Source organism: Centroberyx affinis, unplaced genomic scaffold, assembly GCF_046629955.1.
Source record: "Centroberyx affinis isolate AG114_WGS23_722 - 3 ecotype Tasmania unplaced genomic scaffold, CSIRO-AGI_Caff_v1 ptg001245l_1, whole genome shotgun sequence".
Classification (NCBI taxonomy): Eukaryota; Metazoa; Chordata; class Actinopteri; order Beryciformes; family Berycidae; genus Centroberyx; species Centroberyx affinis.
In genome coordinates, this window is record NW_027279756.1 from 23,729 (window position 1) to 48,098 (window position 24,370).

The window sequence follows — 24,370 nt, forward strand, 5'->3', positions numbered from 1 at the left end:
TGGGTTATGAACTTATTTGGGAAGACATGTCAGATCTAGTGAGAGATGTAACTGATATTGCCTAACAATGAAATATGGAAGCACTTGAGTACCGTACTCAACTACAGTCAGGACAGATGGTGTGTGATGATCATGAAAGAAATGGCCTGATAGAGGTGGTACACATCAGTCTTTGATAACAAATAGAGCATAAGCTGAATCTGAATGAGCGGCATATGGGTGCAGCTATGTATGTTTGGAGCATCATGGTGTAGCTCACCGACTACAGCATGTACAGATTGATCATGGAAGTCTTGTATATCGCTCTAGTCCAATCACTCCCACTTGTTTGGGTGTGACAGCATGTCTCTGACCCCTCCTTACTGGCCAAAGCTTGGGTGAAGGAATGTCAGTCTGCTGTCCAGATGTCTGAGATAATCAGGGATAAAAATGACCATTAATGCCAGAACCAGGGTTGGGTCCATTAATGAAGTGAATTGAGAATGCATGGTGTATTCCAGTTCAGTCCCTGGAGTTGGAATTGGAATGCCACCCAGCTCTAAGGAAATAGAATTGGAATTAATTGGAATGACACTAAAATCCCAAATTCCACATCTAAGAGAGGTTTGTCTTGACTTGCTAAACATTATAAATCAAACATTGTGAATCAAATAAAAGACAGTTCAACAAATCAAATACATTCAATCATAATGTATGTATTACGATTACATTATGTATCAAATACCACCTGAAAGGTACTTTAACATTTTATGATTTTCAGTATTGATAATATATAACACCACATGGAATTTCAGATGTGTGACAAAAAAAAAAACATGGAATTTCACAGAATTTCATTGAATTAAATTAAACTTCCTGAAATTCCAATTCAATTCCAATTCTGTTTCCTGTGGGTTTTTTCAAATTCCAATTTCAATTCCTCAGCTGAACTGTAATTGATGAGTTCATTCATGAATTTACCCAAACCCTGGCCAAAACCAACATTGGCATCTCAGTATGCCTTTGCAGTGGCCTATATGGATATACTAACACACTTAAATTAGGAATTTTGAAGAGAGACTGAAATGTGAGAGTTGAGACAGCAGCCATCACTGTATAATATTTCTGTTTTACCCTGGAATGATTATTCTGGAGCATCATTCCAAATAATGATGATCTATAAATACAAAATTATTACTGTTGCAAAGCATAGACATGCCACTTCTGCCCTCTGTTGGTGAATCTTTTTAATTGCATGCAAATCACTTCGAGGGAATGGTGTGCTTGACCAGCTGAAGGGAAATAAATACTAGTCTCGGAAACATTACTGAAATGTTTAGTTTATTTTTTCACCCCCTTTTCCAGATGTGCTATTGACAACAGACGCACCCTGTACACATCATCATCATCAGATACTGTTGGACATCATTTCACTTGTTGACTTCTCTGAAACCATGGGAAATGTTGACATCATCATTTGACCAGACACCATATTCAGTATTGGAGGTGGGTACAGCATAACATTTAGTGCATTTATTGCATTATAAAGCAGACATATAAATGATAGTAGTGCAATTATACCCCATCATAACTGAGGAGATATCTTGATAGTCTCAGCTAGTGTCTGTCAATGCTAGACTTTGTATTGCATACAGAATTTAGGCATGTGAAACACAACTCAATAGGAAATGATAATTGTAAAAAATTGTGCTTTGGATGTCCAAAGAGTTCACTTATTTTTGGTAGAAATTTCCTGCAAGAAAAATTAAATCTGCAAATAGGAGGAGCTGATTTTTGTACCGTCGGAGGTACTATGCTCTCTGTGTTTCATCAAGTATAAGTTATATATCTTAAACCACGGCCCTTCAGAACTGAATGTGGGTGTCAGTGGAAGCAATCTTTATGGTGGTCCTAAATAATTACAGTGCATCATTCTAAAAAGAGAGAAAAAATACATAGAAACACATGCTTTCTGAGGCTTTGAAGATACTGTGACTAAAACCCTTTCTACTTTCTGTCAGCGTTTGTTGTTTCTGTGCAATTTGATATTAATAAGGAAGAACTGAGCATTGAATATACAATATGTACAAATAAGCCTTGGTAATGCATACATGTGACTGGTTATGCAAGTCATACGTTGATTTACTCTGAAGAGTGAAGTGAACAGCTCGTGTGAGGATGGTCCTAAAAAGCCCTTCTGATGAAAGAAGAATACAATATGTCATGTCATGCACATATATTAGATTATTTACATGTGTGGTATATTAACTGAATTCATGTACACTGTTACTGTATATGATAATGACAGCGGTTGCATTTAGAGCGCGATTATCTGTGCTGATAGAGATGCATTCATTTTTGTGCTTGTGGAGACTGTAAGACATGACATGATGGCCAAAAGATGATTAAATAAACATAAATGAAATCAGTTAAATTAGTTTTTATGCAAAGTTTGGATGAAGCTTTTTGGATTTTTTTTCAGTCATGACATTCTAACTATTCATATGATATGAAATATTTAAAAAAAAATCTATATTCCACCTCATTGATGTTGACACTTTTATATCCTGCACTGTTTGTTTGCAATGGGCAGGGGAATAAAAGACTTCTAATGACATAAACATACCACCAGAGGTCGCTCTCCATACACTAATAAGCCTGCAGTGCACAGGCTGTCCCTCAGTCCAGCTCCAACCTGTTAGTGTAGCTATTTATGCCAATAGAGAATGAAATAATTGACTAGGCTGTTGATGTGCTCAGAGTCCTGAATGACAGAAACAGGTTGGACAGTGGGAGAGGTGAAGTAGTAGCAGTAATGTGTGGGTTGGAAATGTCTCGGAGATAGTGACATGGTGATAAGACATGCAAAAATGCATTCTTTACTATCTCGATTGTTGTGTTGTGTTTATTTTCCCCTCAATTTTGTAGTGTTTAGAGCTAATATCAACAAGCATCTCAGTCACCACACAGGCCTGGGTAACATGAGAACCAGTGATATGTGTTATTCACTTATGCATATATGCTCTTTGGAAATCTTGCAGTAAATCTACTCTATAAGGTGTTTCTTGTTGTTTTAAAATCCAACCTGAAAAACCTGTTTTGTTTGTTAAATCTGACATGAATTGATCTTTGTGTTCTCTTCTCTTTTTAAAAGAGAAACAGCCAATATCAATCATTGTTTTCAAAAATCAATATTTCAGTTCTGGTTATGTAGGCTACAACTTATATTACTGGATAGATCATATTCAAAGAGAAAAATATTTTTTAACTAATTTCTTTGAGGGAAAAAAGTGCAAACTGCAATACTACAACTAATTATTATTATATTTGAGGCAAAATGTGACGTGATGATTTGTATTGCTTTTGTGTGCCATTTGCTGAAAGAGCTTTTTTGACTCAGGGAATGCAAAATATTACTATTTCTAGAAATACATTTTTGGTTAATATTGAATTGCATCTTGATTATAGTTAGGTTATAGGATTTGCCGCCAACCATCTGAGAACAAGCCACAATTAGATCTGTGGATTTGTGCCCAAATCAACACCATAATCCTTCATGGCTCCAAGCCAGTGGACCAGCATTGATACATTCACAGCTATGATAAAGATACATGTAGACTGTAACTGCTGATGTGCAAGTCTGTGCTTGTCATGCATGAGTTTTGCATCACTGTTGCCTATGAATATGTGATCGGCAATACTGACAGCTGAGATATAAATTCAGTAGAGACAGTTACAGTAGAAAAAATAAATAGAAACCATAATTCAAAAAGGGCTAGCAGAAAAACAAGCAGGAGAGAAAACAAGCAATAAAGGAAGAGAAAGGTAATCATTTTCCTCAGGTGTCCCAACACAACTGACATCGTGTTGACTCTGCTACAAGCAAGTGTGCCTTTCAGGAAACATTTGGTTGGACTGGAATGGCAGCTCACAGAGAATTGCGGTGATGGAAGACATACAGAATTGGTTTTGTAAAGATCTGTCACTCTCTGTTTTCTTTAGCCAGAGTGGGAAGCCAGGTTTATCAGAGAGGGACAGAGAGGGGAGCTCTAGGAACCATGGGAAGCTACTCACATTAGTGTTTGGTGTTGTACTGTATTGGGATAGCTACGCTACGCTACAGTATGTTAAGTTACACTGATTTCACATGTGTGCGATCTGCCAACTTTGAGAGCTGGACCAGCCTATCTGTGCCTGGGGCGGCCACTCCTGGGTGTCTGAACACACATGGGCTGACTCAGCATTGCCAGGTGGGGAATGTGGTTTCCAGTGTTAGAAGCAGGGAGTTGGGGTCAAGGTCAGGGTTCGAGGAAGGGTGAGGGGGGGGGGGTGCCATGCTAGCGGTCGGTCAGTGACTGCGTTGCTGCACTGATTACGCTGCCAGTAGGCGTGCAGCTGTAGAAAGCGGCCCTGAGTCGCGTGGCGGTGGGAGCAGGGAGCTCTCGCCAAGGGGGCAGCAGTGAGGTGGGGGTCCTTTGTCTGTAGAGGTGCTGGTCAAATCTTTCTCCTCCTCTTCCGCTTTATCTCTCTCCTCTTCCTCCAGCTCACCAACCTCCTGCTCCTTCTTTCTCAGGAGACTCTCCTCTTGTCCTCGTCTTAACCGCGGGTGCGGCCAGAGAGGGTGTGGCCAGAGAAGGTGGTGGCTGGCTGTCCAGAGAGGAGGGCTGCTGCTGCCCCCTGGTGGCCCCCTGGTCCCTGTGCTCTATGACCTCCTAGTCTGACCCCAGCCGACAGCACAGGCTGCTCCTGCAGGGGGGCAGGGGACACATTTCAAGATAAAAACAGTAGAAAACAAAGAGTAGATACAACTTGCCAATGCGGAAACAGGTATGACGGAACATTTTCTTCTCACCTATGTCTGTGGCGGTGATCATTCTATCAACTCTTGAGTCTCGGAAAACTGCAAGCGCACGGACGCAGGAGTTAGGAAACAAAGAAGTAACTAAGATTCATGAATCCAACATCAGTTTTGTTTTCATCTTACCTGTTGGCTGGAGTTAGCTGAGGGTGGGGTGACCACGCTTTGGTCCAATAATGGGTTGAGAGGGGCAGAACCGGGGAGGTGAGTAGCACGCCAGTAAATGTCCAGGTATTCGGCGAGGTGTTCACATGCGTCTTCCAGCTGGTTCTCATCCAGGATGACATCAAACATCTCCTAACAAGTCAAAGATACGAGCATGAGGGGTGAGGTAGGAAAGTAGCATGTTTCAACTTCCACAAAAGATTATTGTAGTTGAGTTCTGCTCTGTATCAATAGGACAGCTAGGCAGATTACAGTTTTTTTTTGGTTTTATCAATGTCAATACTGGTGGGGTTGTAACATACAGGTGGACACTGTGCCAGCTTGTCCCCCGCCATCATCTGCACATTGAGGTGTTTGCTCTGCGATTTCCCTCGAGATTTGATCAGCCTCTGAAGAACCTGTGAGATTCGCCAGAGACAAAGAGCAGAGCCAAGCAGTGAAAAAAACACATCATGGAGAAATCAAGAAGAAATCAATGAAGAAGGTCCTGATAGTTTTATTCATCACTTTTGCCTATTGTTTTTTAATTTGTTTTTTATTGTTTTTAAGTCAGAACATCTGAAATTCCTCTTTAAATCCCAAAATACCCTTCGCCCAAATCCCACCTCCTCCCATTCAATGTGAAGTACATTTGGTGCCGATGGGACCTGTAAGCAGTGTCAAAGTGCAGACTTCTACTCCATAATGAGGTATTTAAATTTTAAGACCCAGCTTGAATGGAAATTAATGCAATATACTTTATGAACCCTAGTAATATTAATCATCAACAATAAATTAACCAGAAATATATCTTGAATTGTTTTTGGGCTATTTTTATGTGAAGTTTACAGTATGTGGGTCATTATGGGGTTTGTGCTCTACTTTTGGCGAGGAGACTTTGACGTAGACAATGATGGGAGCCAGGGAGGTTTTGAGGAGCTGTGCAGGGTGGTTGATGGTGTCTGCATCCAGGACGACTAGCTGCAGGGTCTTGGCCAGCTCAAAGATCCTCTCTATCTCACTCTGGACCTCAGCTGCAACCACAAAACAGAAACAAGAGGAGATGTAGAGGACAGTGAACAAATGCCACATTAATCAGAGAAGCATGACTGACATCAGTTTAATTCAGACATGATGTAAAAAAAAAGACGAGGCATCTATTCTCGGTAAATATTCATTTTTATTTAGCTAAATAAAGATCAAGGACGAGTTTCCAGTCACTCACCCAGACTGGAGCGTGTGTTGGATCTCTCCATAATGGCCTTCTTGTTCAGCACCGAGCGCTTCGCCAGCGACAGATCAGCAGTCACCCGTGTAATAGAGATCCTACAGAAGAAGCGTCTTATCACATCACATCCACAACTGCTCCATTTCAAAGGATGAGCTGAACTCGCGCTCCCTTACATCTAAAAATACATCGTCATCATGTGTCCTATCGACCATGAAACGTGATAGACAGGATCCCACAAAAGTCTCTGTAGCGCCGTCACAGTGCCACAGTGCTGGAGCTGCAGAGAACAACCAGGCAGCTGTACCCACCTGCCATCAAATCTGTGCTTGAGGAAGTCAAACAGGGCTTTCTGCATCATGTCTGTCACCTAGGAGACAGATAGGAGGGAGGAGGAATGGAGAGAAGTTAGGAGTGAATAGTGATATGAAATATAAACCCATGCGCGCTCACACACAGCCACACCGACACGCACACGCATGTACACAAAAACACACTTTCTCTCCCTTTCTGATGTTTCTTGAGAATGTTAAAACAGAGAAAAGCCACATATGTTTCATTAAACTGGAGGGTGAAGGTGGGCAGCAGCCTGTTTGTGAAACTCTTCCAGGAACAGTGGGATGTGTGCTCTCTTCCCCCTCATTGTGAGATGGTGATATGACTAGATCTGACAGTGGGCTTAAATAGAAATGAGCACTGCAGAGGATGACATGGAAAGAGACCTGCGCCAGTGTGTATATACGTGTGTGTGTGTGTGTGTGTGTGTGTGTGTGTGTGTTCGAGTGTGCACTATGAGTGTGAGGTGAAGCGGTCTATTTTCAAACAGGCCTGAAAAATGGATGGCTTGTGAAATAGGGGATAAAGCCAGCAGTGGTGCTGCTCTCCCACGGTCTGACAGAAAGAGCGAAAGATGGAGAAAAAGCGAGAGAGGAAGAGAGTGCAAGAGAGGAGGGAGGCAAAGTCGAAGAATGAGAGCGAGCAGTAGAAAATGTGTGTGTGTGTGTGTGTCTGTGAGCGAGAGAGGACGGGGTGGAAAGACAAAACAGAAAGAGAGAGCGAGCGAGGGGGAGAGAAGCAGGCAGGCTGACGTACACCATTGGAGCATCCCCAAAGCACATCACCAGAGCGATGCATAAATATTTCACACACACACAAAACAAACGGCTTGGCACACAGCCTTCGCAGTCACAGAGGAGAGAGCAAGGCGGAGAGAAAACGTTGAAGCACACAGACATTCGATTCAATTATACGCCACACATTTCTGCATATTCATCTGCAGATTCATTTGAACTTGACAAATTCCAAGATGGTTCAAGTTTAACTACATTGTATCATTATACATCTTATCCCCTATGTGCCACAGAGCTATATAGTAGAATATGACATATAGTAGCTAATGTAAGGGATGTTATGTACAGCACTGTATCTCTCAGAGTGAGTCTGAGAGTCCTGTTGTGTGTGCTATAATTTCATCAGGCTAAGGCTATATGGCGTTTTGTATCAGTGCTAATGGGATAATGGAGAGGAGCTTGTCTCCCTTTAGATCAGACCAGGCAAATCCATACTGGACCAGACAAAAAAAAAAACAGGTCGGACTAAACCAGAACAAACCAGGCCAGTCCAGAGAAGAAACAGCCAGACTTGATCACGCTCAACCAGATCAGATGCTGCTAAAATACACCAATCTGACCAGACTAGACCAGTCAGGGCCAGTTAAGTCGAGTTCAACCAGACTAACGACTTTAGATCATAAGTCATGGTTGTCTCACCTCATAGCCTTTCAGCGAAGGGCCCACCAGCACCACCGGCCGCATGGATGGAACCACATCATAGGGAGGAACATGTTCGGTCTGCAGAGGCCACAAACACATACAGGCTTTAGAACTGGATAACATATAGTATATTTTAGTCATTTAGCTAACACACAAATTGGTGCAAGCTACTATAAACGCAAATGGTAAAAGTCACACTGCATATCACCACCGATATACAGAGCGCAGTGTAATGCAATAAGAGCCAATGTATGTTTGAGGGTGTTTTTGAGCAAACTATCAAATTCATGCTCTGATACACAGCAGAAGAGGCACCATGACAAACATACCTGTTTCTGCTTCTGTTTGGCTTTCAAAAACAAGAGAACAAACATTTAGCAAGAAGGAGAAAAGCTAAGGAGAATGCTGTGACATTTAGAGAAGTCACTGCTTCAGTAGACAGGATTGGAGCTTTGAGCTTCTTTAAGAGATGATTAGTAAAGAATGCATGCATGCCATGCTGGGCCCGAGAAAAGGCCTGTTTACACTGTGGCCCTCCAGGATCGCAGCCTGTATTCATATGCAATGATCACAGATTGAGACATTTTTCCCCAACAGATGTTACCTCTGAAAGAAACTTTTTAGTCCAGGAATAGCCTTTGTGAAACTGACCCTGTGAGCACAGTCCCAGCTGCGGCAGAGTGGATAAACACAGCAGCAGGCCTCCTCCAGCCCCACTTACCTGCAGATGGTGGGGTGGACCTCCAGCCTCCAGACGAAGCGTTCCCTGCTTTCCTGCAGAGCAACACAATGCCAAGGTTTATTATGCAAGAATCCCCTCGGGGGGGCAATTTAGAAGGAAGCACTTCCAAAACAGAACAACACGTGGAACTAGAACTAGTTATGTCAAAAACTGTGAGAGTGTATAATATAAGAGTGTTCTAGGCAGGAAGCCGGTGGAACTGGGACGACGGAGAGAGCGAGAGAGAAAGAGAGACAGACAGGCAGAGACAGAGACAGACACAGAGACAGAGAGATCTCTCAGAGCTGCGTGACCTCTGACCTTGCTGCTTGTTTCTGTTCTTGTTTTACCCTCATGGCCTCGAGTTTGACCGGGCTGGGGATGAAAGTGATGTCCGCCCCTTCCTTCACTAGCCGCCCGATCCACCAGTCATTGTTGAATTTCTGCACAGGAGAGAAACACACTGTTATCCTCACGGTAAAACATCACAGTCAAGATTTTATATGCAAGTTGTGATGGCAGTGATGTGATGATCTGGTTCAACTTTGGCATAATGCTGAATGCCCCTCACCTCTTTTATGTGCAGAAAGTCTTTGGTTTCAAAGTTAATAGCGGCACCTTGGACTGGGCAATCTTCATCAAGGGCCCCGCAGTAACTCACATTGGTTTTCACTGCAAATGCTACTGGTTTGGACTGTTGAAGACAAAGGAAGAAACAAAAACATCCAACATTGAGACATATAGGTGTAACAAAACCACATCTACTAATAACTGACTAACATCTTAGAAGTCTGAAGATTAGAATAAAGTCCAGTCCTATTAGACCTATAAACATGATTTTACAATGGAGATATCAACAAAAAAATGAATGTACTCTGTGACCAGACTTGATATGTCTGTGAAAACAACCTTTAATTTTTAATATGACTCAGCTTTGACTCAGCAGTTACTCTTCAGAAGTTAGGGAAGCGTACAGTAAAGTGAAAATAAGGCAGGATGATGGTCAATCAAAGGACAGGCGATGACCTTTGACCCTGGGACTCTGACCTTGGCTCTCTCCAGCTGCAGCTGAGCCTGGCGCTCGGCTTCACGCCGAGACGCCTCCTGGTCCTCCTCCAGGGACAGGTCGGAATCCGAGGGTCGACTAGTGTAGGAATCGGCTGAACCCTGAGGGGAGGAGGAGAGGAGAGGAGAGGAGAGGAGAGGAGAAGAGAAGAGAAGAGAAGAGAAGAGAAGAGAGGAGAGGAGAGGAGAAGAGAAGAGAGGAGAGGAGAGGAGAGGAGAGGAGAAGAGAAGAGAAGAGATGAGAAGAGAAGAGAAGAGAAGAGAAGAGAAGAGAAGAGAGGAGAAGAGAAGAGAAGAGAGGAACAACCATTATAGTCCAGGCAGAGAGGCAGCAAATCCACCACAACAGAGAACCTACCACCTCAAAGCAGGTGTTGCTCCTTGCTCATACTTAGCCAGTAACAAGCAATACACCAAAAAAACTGATACTCCTAAATCACCTACATCTCCATCGACCAAGCCCTCCGTGCCCATGTCTTTATCCCTGTATGACCCACCTCCGAACCTGTCTGTCCTTTCCTGAAGCCATGTGATCCAGCCGGCTAGGACTAGCAGTTCCTGTTGCTTTCCAAAGCAGCGCTCTCAGGGGAGCGTGTGCGTGAGCACTGCAACAACACCCAGTACCAGCACAGACTTGTTGTCTGTTTATTTACTCAACCAAGGCAAACCTTGTTCAGGAGGCCTCCTGCGGACGATAGGACAAGTGCCGAGACTTCGACCAGGAAGGATAACTATAACACGCCACATACCAATGTATTCATATTACAGAATAAAGCTCAACAAAATCTAGCTTTCACTACATCTTCTAGACTCCAGATTGTGCTGTATCAATAATAGAAATAGGTTTGGAGTGAATCACTGATAGGTCAAGGAAGGAATTACAACATCCAACTTATGAAAAAAAAAAGAAACAATCAGAGCATCACATGTACGTCTTTGAGGATATCTCTTTTCTAGCACACGCACTCACACATACACACACACACACACACACACACACACACACACATACACAGACAACCTTCTCCCCTCATTAGACTTAAACCACATGCACCCGTCCACACTGATATAACCTCACACACGGAGCTCACCTCACCAGACCTCCAAGTCCCCTGGTGGCTCCAGTCCCAGTTGGGCGCGGGACTGACAAGACTCCTCACATGCCAGACAGACGCACCCACATAAGACTGCCAAATATAGCTCCATAACAACGCCAGCCTCCTTTTTACCCTTTTTTTTTCACACCTGTCTGTTCCTCCCTCTCTCCCCCCCCTCCCTCCTTCCCTTCCAACTCGATCCCTCCTTTGCGTCTTCCCCTGTCCCAAAAAAGAAAAAAACTGATTTGGCTCTATCCCTCGCAGAGTGTGTGGATATCATTTAAATATCAAAGCCTGCCAGAGGGGGGCCGGAGCCTGAAGATTCTACCACCGGAAGAAACAAAGCCTAATTAAAGCACATAGCCCTGCTCTTAGTGCTGCAGATGGATGAAGGAACTGATGCTCTGAAATGCAGACTGGGATGTGCTTAGCATACAGTAGCCTTACATTTTCTGCACATACTGCTCGCTGTTGTACTGCCTCCTTGTTTTCCATCCATTAGGCTTGATGAAGAAACATAATACTGATAAATTCCTATAGATGAAACATAACAGAGAACAGTACAGGGCAAGTCCCTTTGCGGGCGTGACTCCAGCATGATCACAGTGTCTCAGATGTGTACAGGACCGGCTCTTGCACAGTAAAGCATGTGATCATTCCACAGTCATTTGCTATCAGCTGTATCAGCCGCCCAATCAATAACAAGCAACAAGAAAGCTAATGTATTACTTCCTGCTTGATAATCTGACTCTCTAAAACAGGAGGCAGGAGTTGCAACGCCCTCATTCTGTCAATGTCCCCACAACCGCTGTAGACCTTGGGACCTTGGTGGGCTACAAGCAGCAATGGAGGGACTCATATTACAGATGGGAAGCACAGGACACCCCCCCCCCCTTATCCTCCTCCTCTCCCCCCTCCTCCATCTCTCTCTCTTTGTCACTGCCCATGTCCCAGAGTCCCCTGCACAGCATTGCACAACTCTGATTAAGCCTGCACAGAATCCCAGTGGGCTGCAAGGATGAGAAATATTCTGATTCTCCTTGCTGTCTGGTCTGGGCTTTTGAGCAGCGCAAAACTTGTTGAGATTTCAATGGTCTCCACTGCTGACAAAAATGCAAGAACAATGAACATTCCCAAGAACAAATCGAGCACGATTACAGTACAGTCAATTCACATAGTCATGAGATATGTATCTGTTGTTAATAAGAGCCCTTACATCTGTACTTGCATTGTGGCGATGCCTGTTCAAACACTGTTGCCACAAAACTGTATTCCAGATGATTTACTGGTTTGAAGAGATTTTTCATGCTGACGTTTATTGGCTGGGCTTTTTATACAAACAGTGTCAGTAAGTGGCAGCTGCACTTGTGTTTTTTCGGCAGTAAAAGGTTTGTATACATTTTTTGTGAACACTGAGATAAAGCATCTCTATATTTTGAGTAACCAATGGGTTATGAAATTTCTAAAAAAAAAAAAAAAAAAAGAAGCTTGCTTTCCAAGGACAAGCCATACTTCTCAAAAACATATGTGAATCCACTCAATATGATCATAACATTTTGAAGGATCTAAATTCCAGCATCTTAAAATAGGTCTGTGTCATCAGCAACGTCAAAAACATTTTCGGCCTGCATGTGCATGTTGCAAGTTTTGAAAGGACTTTATTTTTTTTTAATGTATTTAACGTTTTAAGCATCAATAACAATTAACAACATGAAAGTACTCTCCACACTCTTGTGACATAATAGGTCTGGGTCTGAGCAAACCCTGGCTGCAGCACCAAAATAACCAATCACCTACCACATTTACCAAAAAACTGTACATGAAACATTGTAACATGGTCAAAACCAAGCCGTCATCCAAGTCAACAAGATATTCTACAGCAGTACACTCTGTATAGGCTTAGAGGAATTCACTCTATCTCAATGCAGAGCTTTAAAAGAAAGCCTAACTCTAAAACCCTGCTGCTAACCACACAGCACTGGGATCAATAGAGGAATGTAATATCATAAGAGACGTGCAAGCCTTGGCGTAGGGAGAGCATTTGATATGTCAGTGGCTAACTCTCACAGCCCATTGTGTTTTCTGACTGTCAGTGTCTTGGCTTTTAAAACTCTAGCAGCAACACAAAGCCACTCACAATGCTTTTTTTTCCTCACAAAAGAGAAGAAATAAGAGACGAGGAAAAGAACAAGAGATCTCTCTCACACTGGGACTCTTCATAGAGAATGAACCATTAGACGAGGGCAATGCAGCAGTTGATTCTCACCAGCAGAGGGAAGCATGCACATTACAAACAACTTGCCTTTACCGAGGAACCAACTGCACATTAGAGAATGACACCTTTCCCAAAGAATGATTCACAGTGACTGGTGGCCTATTTCTACTTAACCCTCCAGTTTTTGTTATCAACAGTTCATTTTTTTTTTCCGTTCACATGCCCTTAGCCACAGTGTGAGATTGATTTAGTTGCAAAACAAACAGCCAAACACTGTAAACAAGAGCACAATCTATGTAGTGTATGTATGTATCTATGTAGATACATACATGGCTGTGTATGTATCTATACATCCAAAGATCCTTTTTAACCTCTTATTGTTGCTGCTCTCCAAAGACAATGAGGTTGTTTTTCAAGAATTAAGAAAAAGAGTCTTATTTTCAGATAGATGTCTATGCATTTTAGACATTTCGCAATTGTCTCTGAATGGGTGTTACCGCGCCCTAACATCATGAAACCACCAAACAAAACTCTGGTATGAATTGATATAAACTGATGAAGCTGAAAACAATTCATACAAGTAAACTACTTTTACTGTATCAACTCTTACTGCACCTTCCAGATTGTTTTGGACCCATAGCTCAACTAGAAATATTTGAAGGTAGAAAAGACTCCAAGACAGAGGGGAGAACAGACTGATACAGAGAAACACAGAGTCAAAATACATGGTATTCAACAGATGTGCCTCCCAGTGAGGTTCCAACCCAAAGCACAAAGCAGAACTGCAAAGTACACAGAGGTGAGATAGACAGACAAAAGAAGGAGGAGAGGATGAAGAGAAAGAGAGGGAGGGTAGTGGGGAGAAGTGAGGCTGATGTTGGCAAAGTGAGTGAACCAGAATAGACTTCTGCTGAGTCGAGGAGGTGGAGAGAAGGAGGGGGGGGGGCATGAAAACATACGTAGAGATAGAGAGAGAGGGAAGGGAAGAGAGGGGAGGAAAGGTGCCAGGGGAGAGGAGAGGAAAAAACAGAAAGGAAAAGATGTCTCAGAGCAGATGGACATGGCATGAATGGATGGATGGATGGATGCATGGATGGATGGATGGACAAACGGACAAAACAGACTGAGTTGCGGAGGGAGGGAGTGAGGGAGAAAAAAAAAGGGAGCGTCAAACAGCGTACCTTGTTACAGATGAGTCCTGTAGCGCTCGAGTCGGAGGCAGACATGCTTCTACTGCCAGCACTCTCTTCCCCCCCATCGCACAGAGAAGGCGGTACCCTCCTCCCCTCAGCCCGTGGTTACAGGGGGGGAGAGAGAGAGGCGCGCTCGGCCTAAGTGCTCCACAGCTGACGTTGCCGCGCTGCCTCAACAGCCATTTCCTATACAAAATTGATGCCCTGACTGCAGCACTGGTGTGTACACGCCCTCCTACTGGTACAGTGGGCTTCTTCAGCTCCAAACCAGCCCTCTCCTCTGCCTTTATGCAAGAGGAAGACCTCCTTTTCTCTGGGTTCATGCATCCCCCCCCTCCAGTTACCCCTCTCCTCTCCTCTCCTCTCCTCTCCTCCTCTTTCCGCCATACGCCAGGGACCTCAATGCTCCTGTTTCGTCTAATGTATCCCTCTGCTTTGCTACACTAACAGCCGACGGTAGCTCTCCAGCATCAAAAGCCCCGCATTTACACTGCAAAGTCCAAACTGTTTTTTCCGTGCATCCCTCTTATGGCAGTGCGGTGTCTGACAGATGTTGAAAAAGTGACTTAAAAACAACCAATTCCACAGTCTGGCTGGTCTGGTGTTTACTCATACACACTGTGGAGTATCATTTTTCACTGGGTGCAGATAGAACTTCTATAAATAAGACAGAACAAAGAGTGAGCAGTTATGTAAGCCATGCTAAGTGATAATAACAAAAAACCAAGAGAGGAAGGCTGAGAGACAAGTGAAACTGTAATTGCCATTTCTCTGCCAGTTAGTGCTGTGGGTTACCAGCTGTCTTCGCTGGACTGGTGACTGCTTCAGCACCAGTTTGGCGGCTGTTTCTAGCTCGGCGAAACTAAGAAAACAGAGAGGGGGAGAGAGATGGTGGAGGACAGGAAGACGGAGGGAGCGGAGTACAGGAAGAGAGGAGGACCAGGACGGAGAGAGAGATGGCTAGAAAAGAGAGGAGAGGACTAGAGGAGGGCAGGGCTGTGTGGATGCCCGCCTGTCTGCCTGCCCTGCACCATCTTCCTGACAGGAAGGTGATGCATGAGCCTACAGAAATGCAGGGGTGAGTCAGCAAGCAGCCATCTTCAGTCCATCATACGTCTCCATAAGCCAGTAGAGAGGTCCCTATTGTGGGAGACAGCCTCATTGTTCCTGGCTTGACTTAGCTTCTATTAGAGGCAAGCCAGCGCTGCATGCTTCTTCTCTCCGGGCCGCCCCAGGCACTGGGGACCCTACTTTGGAGTCCATTATGCTGGCAGCGTGCGCTCTCTCACCCTCATTCAACTTTGGCTGCTTAAGAATTAAGTGCACTCCACCAGCGCTTTTAGCAAAAAATGTCTCAGGGCTATATTTCTGCGTGGCTTTTTAAAATTAAAGGGAAGCGGGCAGGCAAGCTGACAAACACAGGCAAGTACACACACACACACACACACACACACACACACGCACACACACATTATTGTAGTTAGAGCAGCCAGCTCCCTCAAATGCCTGCTCTTTGGAACAGAGAAGATGGGGCGACTATTTTCATCATTAGTGTTGTGCTGGAGCAGCCATTGAGCAACACAGCCTTTCAAGCAGTGGGAGAGGGAAGCAGAGACAGAGAGGAAGCAAAAAAAACAGAGGAAACAAAAAGAACAAGAGAGAACTAGAAATGGAAACAGAGCGAAAGAGAGATTAACATTCATGTAGCAGTACCTGTAGATAGCAAACTAGATGGATGGAAAAACACTTGAGACACTTGAGAGAGAGAGAGAAAGAGAGAGGGAGAGAGAGAGAGAGAGAGAGAGAGAGAGGATAACTTGAACACCATGAGGAAAAAATTGTGAAAAGCAGTGAAAAGCTTATATATTATAGTTTATAATCTTGCTTGTCTGCGTCGGTAATGTTAACTGTTAAAGCTTTTAAAATTGAATTGAAGTGAGAGAGACAGAATGATGGCGAGAAGAAGAGAGAGGCACAAAAGGGCAAGATAGTGAGAGAGAAACAACGAGAGAGAGAGAGAGATGAGAGAGAGAGAGATGAGAGAGGGAGGGAGGGAGAAAGTCAGTGCATCACAGCTGTGGGACTGAAGATTGAAAACGGAATGTTTTTTTTGTTAGTTTTTGTTGTTTTTTTGCTGTTCAGTCGGTCTAAACATAGCTCAGCTCCTCTCCTCTCCTCTCCTCCCCTCTCCTCTCCTTTCCTCTCCTCTCCTCCTCTGCTTGATGAACAGGCATCTGAGGACCCGTTACAGTCCTTAGGCTGGTTAAGTGGGGGGGTGGTTTGGATAGGGAGGGCTGTCAAAGTTCACTGAGTTTTGATGAATTCCCTCAAGAAAGAGCAAAGCGGATTTGAGAATGGCCCAACTATATTCACTGATGCCAGATAGCCCATCTGAATGTGAACTAAGTGTCTATATGGAGAACGAGCACAGACAGCCACACTGAAGCTTGCCTGTGTTAAGTCTACAGCATGTGTTCAGACGCTGCAGCGAGTGTGGTTTGACATTTTCCTCCTATCATCTTTATTACAAAAGGATCACATTAGATCCAGGGTTATCCCAACCTCCGACATCACCAGCCCTCCTGGTCATGTGATTCAGTTGCATTTCATGTTAGTAATAATTTTATTTATGTAGCACACAATCAAGACCAATAAAGAGAAACATGGTTACACCAGGAACAAAGGGGATAGCAGCAAAAACAACAGGGATGTGGACCCTGGTTAGAGTAAGAGGTGGGGAGGTGAGTAGAAAAAGGTCTTACGAAGTGGCACATGCTGAAGCTGAACATGTACAGAAGGGTTTGTTATCTATTTTTATCCAGGGATGAGTTTTGCTGAGCACCGCCTTCCTTTATATTCATACAGTTACACAGTGCAACCACAGTCTACTGCAGGCAGCTGATCCGCTCCACTACAGCAATTGGGAGTTAAGTGGCTCGCTGAAGGGCACTTCGACAGTAGTTGTTTAGGAAGGGGAGAGCATCCCAGATTTCCCCAATAAGTCCAGTCACAAGCCCACTCCTCCAACCTTTAGGCCACCGGCGTATGATGAAGAAACACCTGCTATCCTGGCGCAGTGGGAGCTGAGGTAGCATTACAGGCAGAGGTGGATCAACCAGAGCCAGAGAAGGTCCCTTGACAGTGCAACCAGAGCAGGGCAGAGTGGATCAATAGGAGAGCCACCCAGATAGATACTCCATCCTGTCCCGAGCAGCTCCACCCTCCTCCTCCTCTAATGTTACCTCAGGATGCTTGCTCCCTGCCTGTAACGAGCCCTTGGCAGACCCTGCAGCCTAAAAATAAGCACTTCCGAGTCATTTCAACACAGGTTACACAACAACAATACATCCAGAGCCGCTTCCACACCAAGGACACCAAGTTCTCACAAAGAAGAAGCCTGTTCATACTGAGGTTTAAAAATAGGGGACATCTTGTATTACTGCAAAGAGAAATGCTACTGATGCAATGGGGACAATGTAATGACATGAATCATCAAGGATGAACCGACACTGACGCTGGCATACAATGGAGCGGGAGAGGCAGGGCGCAGCGAGCCTGGCCAGGAATCTCTATCTTTCATCCACGCTGTCGACTTGGCCTTGCCGGCTACGCTGTGCATACTTAGGCTTTCATCCCCCCAGGGATCCCTCAACCTGACTTCACCAAACTGCTTCAAAGTGCAGAGAGGCTGGAGCTAACCCACATAAAGCTGTGTACCTACAGTGCAGCAGAGAATGGCACAGTGCTGCATCCTTCATTAAATCAGATGTGTTTGTTAGGAGCTGACCTGATTTAGGCTGTAGGTTTTAGTTAGGCCTAATTGGTGCATCTTGACTACTGGGTTGAGCTAACTGAGGGAATGTCAGACTTATCAATATGTAATGGCGCCCTACATATCTTGCGACAATCTACACGTTTCAGTTTTACGTCTAAAACTGTGCGTTTTCTTTCAGGTTTCGATCTTTCACATTTTGAATAACTACGTAGGCTTGGTTTATCAAAATAAATAAGTAGACTAGAATATTCTGTGGTTGGAGTTAAGTCCTTTGTACGTACAGATTGTAGATGTTACAGCCTGAGGGAACGTGCCTTTTTAAAAGAAAGCCAGCTGAATAAATTGGTGATGTGTAAAATGTGAATAGAGGGATGCCCTAGATAAGACCTGCCTAACAAACAGACATATCATATGTAAAACTGAAGGAGAGCATATTTACTTCCATACTGATAATAATATGTAAAGACATAAGGCAGCGTTTCTAAACAGGAACTCGAAGAGAGACTGGAACAGAAATCTTTGGCCCTCTTAACATTGCTGGTTCATCAAATTTAATCAAGGCATTGCACACTGATGCGCCAACACACACACACATATACATGCGCGCGCACGCACACACACACACACAAACACACAAAGCACTTCGCTCCTCACGGGACAGGCTTTTAGTGCTCTGTCTCATGCAGTATTTAATTGACCCCACACAGGAAGCCTAGCGGTCCCAAATGCACTCCTTCCCCCCACCAACAGAGAAAGCATGAACGCCTGCAAGTATGCCCACAGCTTCCCACCACGGCTCCTCTGTCACACAACTGCTCTAAATGCTATTTTCTGCTTTAGTACAACCAACTTTGAACAGAAATGTCTCCACTGAGGGTAAGAAGTTTAGATTATACATCAGATTTCTCAAAACATCACATCTAGCATAAGATTCTACAGTGCCCCACTTTGACTGTGGCATACATCAACTCAATTTCTCAAACTTCAGCTCCAAATTGTCGGGGCAGAGTTGAAAGATTTTCTCTCTTTTTTTTTTTTTTTTTACAGAAATAACCTAGCTCTTTCATCACCATCATCATCAGGTATTATCAGAAAAGCACCCAGAGATCCAAGGTATAGGGTTAGAGTGAATACAAATGCAATTTGCAGCAGGCGCAAAGAGAATAGATGCAGTGAGCTAGTCCAGAGAAAGACATGGCAGCGTACTTACTCAGTTGGAGGTAGGAGAGTACACTCCCTCTCTCTCTCGCTCTCTCTGCTAGTCAGTCATGGTGTGCTCTCTCTCTTGGGTAACACTGAAGTGTACTGTAGCGTGCTTGTAAGCAGTCTATCCCTCTCTTTCTCTCTGCCCCCCCCCCTCCTCTCTTTCTCTCCACCTCTCTCTCTCCAGTACACAACCCTTTGCCACGTCAGTAAGGCTCTCTCTACCCTGCATATCGTCCTCCCCACCCTCTCTCCTCCTCTCTTCCCTTCATCTCTACCTCGCCTGTCCACCAGGACTCTGTATCACAACTGCATGTTAACTTCGTGCAGGACTATATCATGATCACACATCACTTGTATACTGTAGCTAGCAGAATGACTGTTACGTTATGTATGATGTTATGTTGGAGGGCATTGTATCTTACAGCAAGAATCAAGGTCACCAAATCTCCTCTTTGTCCTATCACAATGTAACATCGGTCCACCCTTTCAGATCCAACTACTAGTGTATTCAGCAGTTTATTGCTGTCATGAAGGCAAACAATAAACAGTTAAATTGAGAGAACCAGTTCTACAGCGTCAAAGTCTTATTTTAGTCGCTCCTTTCGACTCTGAGATAACTCACAAACACAAGGACAAAAACCTCAAAGTGAACAAGCAGCCCGTTTGACAGTCCTATCACATTCTTTCTCCAGCCACCATGGATTTCAACATGTCAAAAGCCGAAAGTTTAGAGAGAGAAGGAGAAAAGTGTTATGGCGGTGAGGGGATATGGGAGCCATGTTGGTTGTCTCTCTGTTCGACATGTGGAGGGGTCCCCAGTGTAGCCCTCTGTTCGCTGAGTGTGTTCTGTGGATGTCATGGCTGGCTGTTCTCTGACAGCTGCTCAGCTGCTATGTGTGTGTGTGTTAGTGTGTATGGGTATGCGTGAGTTTTTATCACCCTTGCAGATTAAAACAATCAATCACTCAACCAACCACAAATCTAAAGGAAGAAAGATGTATTTGCCCTATATGCCAATTTGTACACAACTACCTTGCATAAGGTACAGCGTGAAATCAACAACATACATCCGAAGACAGACTAATTTTACGTCAGAAAAGCATGACTACGGCTGTTGTGCAAAATTTCCAGCAAAGTTGAGATTCATAATTCATAGGAAAGGTTGCAGGAAACAGTGAGGCAATGAAGTAAAGAGAGAAAGAGAGAGAGGGAGAGAGCATCAATTCGAATTCTGTATGAGCAGTAGATGTGAATAAAACATGAATGAATGAAGGTTTGAAAACTAAACTCCACAATGCTTTGCGTTGAGAGAGAAAAAGACAGAGAGAGAGAGAGAGAGAGAGAGAGAGAGAGAGAGAGAGAGAGACAGAGGGAGAGAGAGACTCTGCACTAGCAGCTTTATGAACTGCACCCAAGCATTGAGTGCAGATGTCTGTCAGTCTGTCCCATATGAAGCGCCTCTGTGGGCAGAGCTGCTGCTGGTGCATTATGGATGAGGGGGCTATTTTAAGGCACCGGGGGTGCTGCGTTTTGATTTTTGAGTGGAGGGAGATGACACCTGGCTACTGCCAAACTCCTTTCATGAGGTTGCACGGTGGCTGATGGGTTCAGACATGCAGGTACAGCATGTGCTCCGACACAGGCCTGATCCCTGTTTGAAGTGTTCACGCCAAGAGGAGGGACAAGGAGACAGACTGCTGGGATGACAGTGAAGAGAGTGAGTGTGTCACCAAGCAGCACTGCACACAGTTCACTTACTTTATGCAGTAATAAGGTAAACATACAGATATTACATAATGTCTGTTTGGGGTGTTAGCTAGATCACACAGCGTGGTTAAAAGAACACATACAGTAAATGAGCAATCCATTAAAACCACTAAATAGAAGACTTGCGGCAGCTGATCTAATTACAACCGGATGCTGTAATAACTTTCCAAAATGTAATAAATCTGTAGCAATTTCTTTATTGATAATAGGATACATCACATTAACAAGCAATTATTAAGCATTATAATGGGGGTAACATATTTCTAACTGATGATGTAATAATATTGACCTATAATGTAATTATTCATAAGAATGCATGTGTTGCAAGCTTCAAATGGGTTTTTTGATGTATCAAGTATCAACAACAATTAACAATAGGGAAGTGTTACTTATCAAAAATATGAAAGCACTCTCCACAATACTGTGACAGAATTTAACTTGCCCAACAAAGAATGTCATGTCATACACATCAAACTCATTAAAACTTGGATGAATTTAACTGACGTTTTTTTGTGTCTTGCTTTGCTCCTTGTGGCACTCCCCTCTGCTCTATGTTCAGAAAGAAGAAAAAAAAGAAAATTCTAAATGAAAGCAAGCTCATCCCAAAACTGACTGATGGTTATGAAGAAAAGGAGTAAACTCAAACCTTTTTTCAAAAAATGTCCTTCACCTGACATCTGCCACAACTCAAATGCTTCAGCACAAGCCCTTCCTTCATTCACTCTGTGTTTTTCGAGAAGAGATGTTAATTTGAAGTGCCAAACCACTGCTTCGACCAGATGCTTGATAGAGTTTAAGCACTCCACCGCCTCCCTCCCTCTCAACTCCAGCACACCGGATGGATCTGCTGCAGCTGCACCATCTTAGACCCTTTTGAGAGACTCGCTGGACCCCCTGCAGTTCGCCTACCAGACACACATTGAAGCGGATGATGCAATCGTCTATCTGCTCAACAGGGCCTTTTCCCATTTGGATAAGGCTGGCAGCCGAGTGAAAATCGTGTTTTTTGACTTTTCAAGCACCTTTAACACCATACAGCCCCTCTGGCAGGGGAGCAAGCTCATGCAGTTGCAGATGGATCCCCAGATGGTGTCCTGGATCATGGACTGTTCCACCAGTAGGCCACAGTTTGTGCGCCTCCAGCAGTGTGTGTCCGACATGGTGGTGAGGAACACGGGTGTTCCTCAGGGTGCTGTACTCTTCCCTTCCACACCTCTGACTTCAGATACATCCCCAAGTCAGAAGTTCTCTGACCATGGGGTGTATTGGTGAGGGGAAGGAAGAGGAGTATTATGGCCTGGTTGAAAACTTTATTGTATGATACCAGGAGAATCACCAATAGATAAATGTCAGTAAGACAAAGGAGCTGGTAGTGGACTTCCATCTTACCAAGGAGTCTGTAAATGCCATTTCCATCAAGTGAGTAGAAATCTATCTATCTATCTATCTATCTATCTATCTATCTATCTATCTATGCAGAGCCTTCCTCTCTTGTGATGTGTAAAACTCATAGGGCAAAACCCTGTGTGACATGTACTGACCCTCACAGCCACATGAAAAGGTATAAGCAAAACACCCCAGATAACCTTTCATGCTAATAATAGGAGCACCATCATCATCAACAACAACGATGATGAGCCGTAAGCAAGCAAGTAAGCAAGGTCATCAAGTCTCACAACAAACACATAAGAGACGTTGAAACAAAGTGCCATCAAAACAATTTAAAAAATCGAAATGAATTTGACATTTCCTGACTGTTGTGGGGAGTTGTTACATTATCAGTAAGTATCATTGCATCATCAGTTGAAAAAATGTTATACCCTTTATAATATAATAATCACCAGTTAATGATGTAATAATGTAAAATCTGTTTTATATTATCGACATCAGTCTGAAGATGTTTTTACACAGGCTGTATAGCAACTTTTTTGAGGGGTATTCTATTGCATGTTGACAAGTTATTACATCATCAGTTGCTACAAGCCTGTCATGGAATGTTTAAAGAGTGGTTACCAATGGTTACAAGGGACAAGGCCATGGTGGAGGAGTGACAATAAAAGGAAACACTGTAATGTAACAGATTGTAACTTCACCTCTGATCGTTGTAGGTGTTGACAATTAATTGATTCGTCTGGACAAAGTCATAAAGAGTAAGTGAAATCTTAAAGGCTACTGGATGGTATAGTGTGAATAAAACACATGGATTGTGTGGAGGTTTATTGTAAGTGTGACAAATTGACTGTAATACATGCAATTAAAATTGTAAACCGGGAGCAAAACCTACATGTAGCCTATTTTTTTTCTCCAGTCACATACTGTAAGGTGTCTCGTCCCATTGGAAACGATTAGAGAGAAGCAACAAACAGACCGACAGATCAGAGCGATGGATGGGACACACATTTTTCATCTGTTGCTCCGGCTTGAACAATTATTTTATTCGTCAAAATGTTTAGCATGAACATTTTAGCCGAATGCAGACCACATTTACACACGGCGGCTATTTCCCCCGTGATTTCTGCTGGCAGGATGACACTGCCTACCGAGGCTGCTGAGCGCCGGAGTGAAAGATTCCCAGTGATGTCAGCCTGTCTAAATTAATTATAGTATCCCACGAAGGACCTTATTCCACCTTTACCGACACTTCTCCCTCGTTGATGTCTGAAGGTTATAATACACGACGTGCAGCTGGGGTTTACACCCCTACGTAGCGGTCAAAATCTCGCATTCCATCACAAATTACCTCGATCAACCCCGAAGAGAAAAAATTTAAACCAACAACTGAAAATGAACCAACCTCGTTAAGCAGAAAGACGCTTGAATTCGTCAGGGACATCCGCAATTAACAGGAACCTCGGTCAGCTCAGCCCAACTTGGGGGAAGAAGCCACAGTTTGATGGCAACAACTAGAGGCAGAGCGGCTCTTCTCGTCCAAACATTTTCCCAACAGAAGAGAAACGGCTACCCAAGGCATTATTTCTGTGAAGATTCAGTGGCATCTGCGCTAATCTCTTGTTTCTTGATTCATGACATGATCAATGACTGTACACAAAGCCATAGGCTATGCACGGATACACGGGTGGATAGATTACCCCCTTTCTTAATAAATAATGCAGGACCTGCACTTTTCACATAGTCCCTAAGGATTTCTGTGGCTTCATGTAGGATCTCTATTTTTTGAATTTGTATATATGATGACATGATCAGCCTCACGGGTTAATATTTCCTTTAATCTCTGTTCTAACCGTGAATTTCTTCTGCACCAGAAACTAATTTACAGAGACACCTATTTGTGTAACATTTGACTGCATAGATTTATATCGGCTGCATGAGTAATCCTTTTTTAGTTTTCT

The 24,370-nt window shown here is 43.7% G+C and overlaps 1 protein-coding gene across 1 annotated transcript; it reads right to left on the minus strand.

Moving 5' to 3' along the window:
* Window positions 1-4,592: 4,592 nt before the first annotated feature.
* On the minus strand, window positions 4,593-14,305 carry cacnb3b (calcium channel, voltage-dependent, beta 3b). Its single transcript, XM_071524853.1, has 14 exons — window positions 14,261-14,305; window positions 9,750-9,869; window positions 9,274-9,396; window positions 9,024-9,145; window positions 8,703-8,755; window positions 8,311-8,330; window positions 7,979-8,059; window positions 6,521-6,579; window positions 6,207-6,307; window positions 5,864-6,015; window positions 5,305-5,400; window positions 4,964-5,134; window positions 4,832-4,879; window positions 4,593-4,725 (listed from the first exon to the last, which is right to left on the minus strand). The coding sequence occupies exons 1-13, from the start codon at window positions 14,303-14,305 to the stop codon at window positions 4,850-4,852; spliced, it is 1,173 nt and encodes a 390-aa protein (XP_071380954.1). The 3' UTR covers window positions 4,593-4,725; window positions 4,832-4,849.
* Window positions 14,306-24,370: the final 10,065 nt, after the last annotated feature.